This window comes from Oncorhynchus kisutch, linkage group LG20 (genome assembly GCF_002021735.2).
Source record: "Oncorhynchus kisutch isolate 150728-3 linkage group LG20, Okis_V2, whole genome shotgun sequence".
Classification (NCBI taxonomy): Eukaryota; Metazoa; Chordata; class Actinopteri; order Salmoniformes; family Salmonidae; genus Oncorhynchus; species Oncorhynchus kisutch.
Window position 1 is genome coordinate 43,418,729 of NC_034193.2, and position 8,798 is coordinate 43,427,526.

General features: G+C 43.0%; 1 protein-coding gene across 2 annotated transcripts; it reads right to left on the reverse strand.

Moving 5' to 3' along the window:
* Positions 1 to 258: 258 nt before the first annotated feature.
* LOC116355509 (keratin, type I cytoskeletal 13) lies at positions 259 to 8,196 on the reverse strand. 2 transcript variants are annotated; one of them, XM_031799792.1, is made up of 8 exons: positions 8,113 to 8,196; positions 3,491 to 4,092; positions 2,857 to 2,939; positions 2,377 to 2,533; positions 2,000 to 2,161; positions 1,741 to 1,866; positions 1,199 to 1,419; positions 259 to 913 (listed from the first exon to the last, which is right to left on the reverse strand). In XM_031799792.1, the coding sequence occupies exons 2-8, from the start codon at positions 4,007 to 4,009 to the stop codon at positions 715 to 717; spliced, it is 1,467 nt and encodes a 488-aa protein (XP_031655652.1). In that variant the 5' UTR covers positions 4,010 to 4,092; positions 8,113 to 8,196; the 3' UTR covers positions 259 to 714. The 2 variants fall into 2 exon arrangements, with proteins under 2 accessions (XP_031655652.1, XP_031655651.1); XM_031799791.1 differs by lacking the exon at positions 8,113 to 8,196 and having other exon boundaries at positions 3,491 to 4,224.
* Between the last annotated feature and the right edge of the window lie 602 nt (positions 8,197 to 8,798).

Consider the following 8,798-nt stretch of genomic DNA (forward strand, 5'->3'; position numbering starts at 1 on the left):
AACTCGTAACTTTTCTTAGAGATAGAATTATATAATTTTGATGACAACTTTCAACGTTTCTACTATGAATATTTAAACATTTTTGCTTAGTATTAAACTCAGTACTATTACACTATTCAAGATCATACTGAAACATATGCTTTCTCAAGACCATAGATTTGGCCTCATGTGCAAAAGATAACAACCTATGTAATGTAGTCAGATGTATGGGAGCACGCCAGATCAGATAAATCAAGTTGAAAGACACAGAAGACAGAATGATGGTGTCAGCAAGTCAGAGCATCTTTATTACATTCACAATGGGTTCTGTTGTTGGTGTTCCATCCAGATGTAGTAGAATGTGTTGTTCTGGAGGTGTTAACCATAGAAATAGAATTACCAGAAAATAAATCCCCATTCAAGTCAATGATCCATGATGGGTGTCTGAGGGGCTTTAGCCATTCTAGAAAGAACAGGGGGATGGTATGCACATCTTAAACTAGAGTTAACCAGAGCTGGCCTCAACAAAAAATACAGATAACGAAGACAGGTGTTTTTCATCTGACAAAGACTTCGTATAAGTTGAAACAATGTATTTTAGGTTGCATGAATAAAATACTGGGGAGCTGTAATATGCCATGTGCTGGCCTCTCATTTCCTATACCCATTCTAGTAATTATATTTCTATGCGGTTAACCCATTGCTTGCTGCAGTGCTCGCTGCGTGTGTGGGACCTTATGTGGTGTGTTTGGTTTCACTTGTGGAGACAACCTTGCCGTCCACTATTTCCTCCGTGACGATCACCACCTTACGTGTGGTGGAGGTGGTGGAGCTGGGGACGGAACTGGAGGAGCTGACAGTGGAGCTGCTGACACTGGAACTAAGGCCGGAGCTCGAGGATTTTTGGACAGATTTCGAGGAGCTAGCGCCGAGGCTGTGAGGAAGAGAAACCCATAGTTAGCATCTATGATCGTAAAAAGTAACTATTAAATGGTTACATAGCAGTAGATTCATGTCAAAAGCAACCATGGCTCATAGTAAGGTCACCTTCAAATGATTTTTGTTTTTCAAATCAAACGTTGAAGGAGACATCTATTCATTTACACTTGTTTCAAGGTCCCTGTCACCCCTCTTCCCATCCCACAAAGATGTAACACTCTCTTCCCAAATCCCTGTCTATCTCATTGGCCTCCCTCTGTCCAATCCCATCCTGCCTTACCCGCTAGCCTCTCCGTCCAACAGCCTCCTGTACTCAGCGATCTCCATCTCCAGGCGTGTCTTGATGTCCAGCAGCATCTTGTACTCCTGGCCCTGGCGTTCCATGTCGCTGCGGAGAGACACTAGCTGCTCCTCCAGACTGGTCACTTGGTTCTGGAGGCGTCCCAACTGCATGGAGTAACGGCCCTCCGTCTCCGCCAGCGTGTTCTCCAGGGAGCCTTTCTATTGGCCGGGAGGAATAGAGATGATGGGTCAAAAACAGTGGGAGTAGGTCTTGAATTTGGAATGTTTACAGTCATACTGAAAAGTTAGCTCTAGTATTTGAATGTGTAGGCAGGTAGAGGTTAGCTATAGTAATGGAGTGGTGCCTGGCTATAGCAACTTGAGGGACAGTGTTAGAGACCAGGTGAAAGTGAGATTCTTGAGGGATGGTAGAGAATGATGAGAGTCAAATGTTGATTATTGAAGAAAGTTGCAGAAGGTTGTGTAAGTAATGTCCCCTAAACTGTGGTCCTTGGTCAGATGTTAGTAATTACGGCTCACCATGCTTTGCTGGGACTGCAGTTCGATCTCCAGGGCCTGAAGTGTGCGACGGATCTCTGAGATCTCTGACTTGGAGGTCTGGAGAACCTCTGTGCTGGACGCCACCTCCTTGTTCAACGTCTCTGTCTGTAAATCAGTGGTCAATCATCACAGGAACAAGCCAACATTTCAGCTCATGATAGAATGTGACAACGTTACCAACTAGAAGTGAAGGAACATCTACACCATGAACACAGTTTAGTGGTTCTAGAGGTTCTACCTTGGTCTGGAACCAGGCCTCCAGATCGCGCTGGTTCTTGGCACTAACGGACTCGTACTGCTCACGGATCTCAGCCATGACTCTGGACAGGTCCTCCTGTGGTGCTGCGTCCACCTCCACATTGATCTGTCCAGTCATCTGTGTCCTCATGGCCAGCAGCTCCTGTGGAGAAACACATAGGGGTGAGTGACTAACCTCTGCTGATGGTAACAACTTGACCTGCCCTCTGTCTTCATTATACATTTGAACACCATTGCTTGATACAGATGTGCTTGAAAGCCAGCAGTGGTGTTCTAGTAGAGACCCATAGCAGGTTGACATGGTCAATAGAATAAATTAAGGGACTGTATGGATATGTTCCATCAGCCCACACCCACCTCCTCATGGTTCTTCTTGAGATAGATGAGCTCCTCCTTCAGCCCCTCGATCTGCATCTCCAGGTCAGATCTGGCCATGGTCATCTCGTCCAGCATCCTCTTCAGCCCGGCAATGTCTGCCTCCACTGACTGACGCATGGCCAGCTCGTTCTCATACCTGAGAGATAGAGAGAGCTTAGGTCAAAGAACTGCCTGAATGTGTTCCTCTGTGGGAATAGCAGGGGGGTTATAGATTCTAGTATTCCATTAAGTTTTGGGAAAATAACAGAAAGTAACACCAGGCTTCTGATATGTCTGTTGGGAGGGTGTGGTTATTGTGGAGGTGAAGGGTAATATCATTTGGTTTCCTTTTTTATAGATTCAACACAAAATTAAATAATAAGCAGTATGATGGTTTTTACATATTTGGGGTTATTCCATTTGGTTAATGGAACGCACCAGCAGTGTACTGTTTATGTGGATGATGTTGGATATACTTACTTGGTTCTGAAGTCGTCTGCAGCGAGCTTTGCATTGTCAATGCTGAGATAGATGCCTCCGTTTACACGAGTAGCAGCCTGGATCTGAGAGGTGGAGGATGGAAAAACATTTCAGGATGGGGAATGCATGGAATTTCACACTGATGTAGTACGCACAAACTGTGATACCACACTGTAATCATTGAATTCTGAGATTCAGCCGCACTGTAAATAATAGCTCATGGAAGCATTACAGTGAAACTGTCGTCTTTATGATAATTGTAAAGCATGGCTCCAAGAAACAAATGGCACCTTTCGCAATCGCCTAGGGGCTGTTGAGAGAGGAAGGAATAGCTTCAATGATTGGCTTAATTTTCAATACTTCAGCTGCAAGTATGGACACTGTCTTTGCATCTATCTTTGGTGCCACATCTTGGTTGAATCAATTATAACAAATGTATATAATTTAGCATTTTCCAATTGTCATATATCACTCTCAGTAACTTGTTGGAAAAACAAGCTGATGGCATGTGTACACCATGTACCTGTACTCTCTAATGAAGCATAACATTGTCACTCTGCAGACATTACCATGTTTTGACATGCTGTGATGTCATCATTGAGTGCTCTTGCTATCAAGGAGACATGTCACGTACCTTGTCCTGCAGGTCGGCGATGGTGGCGTAGAAGGCAGAGTAGTCACGAGAGCTGGGGGACGTCTTGCTCTCCATGAACTGACGGATCTTCAGCTCCAGCTCGGCGTTGGCCGCCTCTAACTTGCGCACCTTCTCCAAGTAGGTGGACAGGCGGTCGTTCAGGTTCTGCATTGTGGCCTTCTCGTTGGCTGACACATTCATGTCAGCTCCACCGCCACCCCCTCCCATGCCGAAACCGCCGCCTCCGCCGCCACCCCCTCCCATTCCAAAACCATAACCGCCACCACCACCTCCGCCGCCGGAACCAAACGAGGAGCTAGAGATGCGCACCCCAGAGCCTCCTGCACCTCCGTACACACTGCCGGACCTCATGGCACCTCCTCCACCACCACCACCACCCATCGAGGAGAAGCGTGAGGAGCCCATACCACCTCCACCTCCACCTCCAGACCTCATGGACATGGTGCCACCTCCACCACCGCTGCTGCTGTAGGACATGCTAGATCTGGAGAAGGACATGGCTGCTGAGAAGGAGTCTGCCTGCCTGGGATGAAGAGGAGAGAGAATGTGGTGCACGGCCCAGCCACTGTTCCCTTTTTATGCTGCACATGGCGGAAGGTGGGAGGGAGGGTGGGTGGAGGACATGGGTGGGGGAGGCAGAAGGGAGGAATACAGGTAGTTATTAACTCATGTGGGAAAGGGCAGGGCTCCTCCCCCCACTTAGACATGTTTGGATGCAGAAGATTGAAGAGGAAAGATAGATATGTACTGTATGTGTGGATATGCAAATTTTTAAAATATTCTATTGTTGCGTAACTCCACTCTCCCCCATCTCACTCTATATGTGGCTTCTGCCTGCAGGGTGCTTGCAGGCACTCACACAAACATAAATGTGCACACGCCCATAAACAGTTGGAATTCCTCTGGTTTAAAGCATGGACACGCCTGCTTCTATTACCCCCAGGTAGGTCAATCAATCAATCAGTCAACACACACACAGTATAACTTTGACATGCTGTAACAGGTGAGCTTTGCCATCTTTCCTGAGCATATAGATTGGCACACTGAATGCCTATTTACCTGTACATGTTATCCTACCAAGACACAAGTTGCAGAGGTGCATGCAATTCATTGAAACTTTACGGTACAATATGATCTTTCACGTGACACCCAGACAACGTTTTCCCCGAACAGACCTGTCTTTTACTCACACACTGATATCTCGCAAGAAAATCTCCTTTCCTAATTCCTTAAAACGCAACAGTCCATTGTTTCCTGATAGTTTTTGTGGTTTCATGCACAGACTCGGATACCATTATACTAAGTTTCACTCAACTGTATGCGTGTTCCATCTACTGCAGGACCGACAAAAGTAATTTTTCCTTCCTTTTACCACTTTATAGTCCCCATGGGATGAGACATTACTCCGGGCATCGTACCCCAGGAAATCTCACCTCAGATGCAAGGGCCCAGATTCACAAAACACTTATTACGCAAAAACTGAAGAAACTTTTTTAAGAAAAAAAAAGTGAATTAGATAGTTCGGAAGTGCAATTCCTCAACAATATCTTAAGATTTAATGATTTTCTTATGAATCTCTCAAATATCTTCTTACAAATCCTTTGAAGACAATTTTAGCTAGCTGGCAATGGCAAACATGTTTCTAACTGAGAACTTTTCTAAAACATGTTCTTTGGTTTAAATAATCAATAACTGAAACTTTCAGATGAAGTTTGAGGGAATGAAGATGTTCAATTGCTTTCATGAGCTTTTTCTCTCACTGCCCTGAGTTTAAGACAAGGGTTCAGATATCTTGGAACTAAGAACATTTCCAATAACTGTATTTTCAAGAATATTAATTTCTTCTTAACTTTTTGCTTAAGGAGAAACACAATACATAGCCAAGAAAATGTCCAAGAACCTTTGAGGAATAACAACTTTGCTTAACATTCTTCTTAAGTCTATAGATAAAGGAAATTATGGCAGTTAAGAAGGTTTTGTACACCTTGGCAGGGTACTTGACATCGGCAACATGCAAGAACATGCTATTGCTTGTTTACATATTTCCATGGAACCAGAACATTTCCTGCAGATTTTTCTTGTCACACTCCAGAGGTTATAATTTCACACTTTGTACATGGAAAAGTTTATTTACATTTGTTCAAGCCAATGCAAGTTATGTTAATGATTTGCAGTAGAATGCAATACTGTGACATTGGTGAAGATGTTTGAAAGCACTATAGCTAGCTAGCTCTCAGTCAACATGGACTTTGATTTTGACATAAAAATGTAACCATTATAGTTACAGTGCCTAGTAAAAGTCGACACACCCCTTCGCACAGTCTTCACATTTTGCTGCTTTAAAATGTCATCTAAATACGTATTAACTCATTTTTCTCTATGGATATACACAACCTAATCATAATTTTAAAAGTGAAGGAAAAATTGCAATTGTCCCGCTGAAAAAGAAAACTATCCTAGGTTTAGGTTTTCAGAAGACTGAGGCAGGTTTTACCTGGGTTTTACTCCTTTATCTATTTTCATCCTGACAACACAACACAGGTTGAAACCCTCTGTATTTTCAAACATTCAAACAAGAGGAAAAGTCCTCTTACGGGTATGCCTGTCACCGGCAGGGACTGGGGATTTGGTCAAGATCAAAAGGTGCAAAGCCCAGGTAAAAAGGTGTATTTTTCAGACAAATCTACATATCTCTATGCCATAGATCCACCAGAATGGCTTCCCACAAGGTATTCCTGAGTGCTACAGTCTCAGTCCCCCAAAAAATGGATAAACGTTGCCCTAAGAGCTGTCTGAAGTTTGTAGAATCATATTATTCACAGCTGCCAAAAGGTGTTTCCACCAAGTATTAGCTCTGGGGTGTGAAGACACAAAATGTTCTATACATTTTCTTTCACTTGTGGAGTAGGTTATGTAGATCGGTAGGAATCAAATCCAATTGAATCCATTTTAAGATGTCATTTTATGACAGCAAAATGTGAAGATTGCGCAGACTTTCTACAGGCTCTGTGTGTCATATAGGCTGGTATTAGTAACATGGCAGTTGGGGTGAGATGAATGAGTGAGAAAATAATTAGCTGAGGTCATCTGCCTGATTCTCCCGCTCACACACACCACAACGTACTTTACGGATTACCAGTGTGTCTGTAACGCAACTCAGGGTTTAGCCATAGAAACCCATTGAACCTAACTGCTACTGACCAATGAGAAGGGGGGGGGGGGGGTAAATAGCATAGCCATGTCCCACTCTTATCCCACTAGTTCCCACTTTCTTTTGTGCACACATGTTACTTACTGTCGAACTCAGATGACTAAAGTAATGCGAGGAGTGGTTTTTGCCTCTGGTCACAGTAGTGGTCACAAACATTTTGCCTCTGGTTTGCAGTTGTCAAACATTTGTATATCATGTATATACATCTCAATTGTTCTATTGTTGTGCAACCACTTAGAATAACAAATGCTATGACATAACATTGTGCAAAATACTCTCTCCTTCACAACGATAACATAGTAAATGAGAGAGTTGATGGAGTGTGAGACAGTGTGTGAGAGAGTGTGTGTGAGACTGTGTGAGAGAGAGTGTGAGATTGAGAGAGAGAATGTGAGAGATTCAGTGTGAGATTGAGAGAGAGAATGTGAGAGAGACAAAAATTGTGTGAGAGTTTGAGCAAGAGAGAGCAACAGCGAAAGAGAGAGAGGGAGCGAGCGAGGGATTTGTATTGTTTGTCACTTGATTTGGCAATGTAAACATGTGCTTCCCTTTCCAATAAAGCACTTAAATTGAATTGAAATTGAATTGCAAGAGAGTGAAAGTGAGTGAGTGAGTGAGTGTGAGTGAGTGAGACTTTTTTCCTGTGTGCCCTGCAGCTTTTCTCTTCAAAGGAGAGATCCACACCCAGATAAAACCACAGGAGTGTCTTTCGCATGCCCTGACAATGACTGCAATGTATGCACTTCAGCATCTATCAATTTAGATTGATTTATGTCTGTCCCTCCTTTGCAATTAGCAAAGAATGTGCACGTTTGACAGGAATGAACATGCAGTAAGCCCAAGGAGGAAACGTATGAAGCATGAACTATGTAAAGTGACCTCTGCCTGTCTTCTCCCCTCCAAAAAGATGACAGACCACACAATCTAATGTACTAAGATTGTGTCCTAGCTAAATTCCCAACCTTGGATGGCCATCTAATTAACCCAGCTGTCCAATTGACTCTTTCCTCACCTCTCCACTGCAACTATTCCCAGGTCGTTGCTATAAATAACAATGTGTTCTCTACTCAGTCAATTTACCTGGTAGAATAAGGGTTAAATAGAATACTGGTGTACACCCACCTCTCAGTTTGGATTGCAGGATGTGCCTACTGTGCAATCACCCATAAAACAATATGAACTCAAACTGACAGAGAAGACAAACATCATTTCACACGCCTTTTAAAAGTAAAACAATAGCTTTATCATTCTTCCTGCTATAATGCACTTTACACTGATATTCAGCTAGTGGCATGCAGTCTACGGTTTTAGTAACATTTTTGTTGGGTTCTTTATATAAATGTAGCATGCAATAGTTTGTTTGTGTGTTAACTAAAATATAACTCCTCACCTTAGCCTCGGCCTTTTACCAGTCCCAATGTTTCCTGGTTGTTTGTAGCTGCATACAACCTAGTCACACGGAGCTGAGCCAAACACAACAGAGGGCCGCTGTCAATCACTAGATTCACCCGAAACTCAACCCATGCCCATTGGCATTTTGTAACTGATTACTTTAAACTCACAAAGTCCTCAGTTGTGGAAACAAACATTCCCTTTGAATTAACACACAGTACCAGTCAAAAGTGTGGGACACACCTACTCATTCAAGGCTTTTCCTTTATTTTTACTACTTTCTATGTTGTAGAATAATGGTGAAGACATCAAAACTATGAAATAACATATGGAATCATATAGTAACCAAAAAAAGTGTTAAACAAATCTAAATATATTTTATATTTGAGATTCTTCAAAGTTGCCACCCTTTGCCTTGATGACAGCTTTGCACTTTCTTGGCATTCTCTCAACCAGTTTCATGAGGTAGTCTCCTGGAATGCATTTCAATTAACAAGTGTGCCTTGTTAAAAGTTCATTTGTGCCACTCAGTTGTGTTGTGAGAAGGTAGGGGCGGTATACAGAAGATGGCCCTATTTGGTAAAAGACTAAGTCCATATTTTGGCAAGAACAGCTCAAATAAGCAAAGAGATATTACAATCCATCATTACTTTAACCTCTAAGTGATCGGTGTCCCCCCCCTCG

Bases quoted from the DNA above. Each gene is read 5' to 3' on its own strand.
- LOC116355509 (XM_031799792.1), bottom strand. From the start codon at position 4,009: ATGTCCTTCTCCAGATCTAGCATGTCCTACAGCAGCAGCGGTGGTGGA. The intron at 1,867-1,999 runs GTAGAACCTCTA...ACTGATTTACAG, and splicing joins AGGCCTGGTTCCAGACCAAG to ACAGAGACGTTGAACAAGGA. The intron at 914-1,198 runs GTAAGGCAGGAT...TCTTCCTCACAG, and splicing joins TTGGACGGAGAGGCTAGCGG to CCTCGGCGCTAGCTCCTCGA.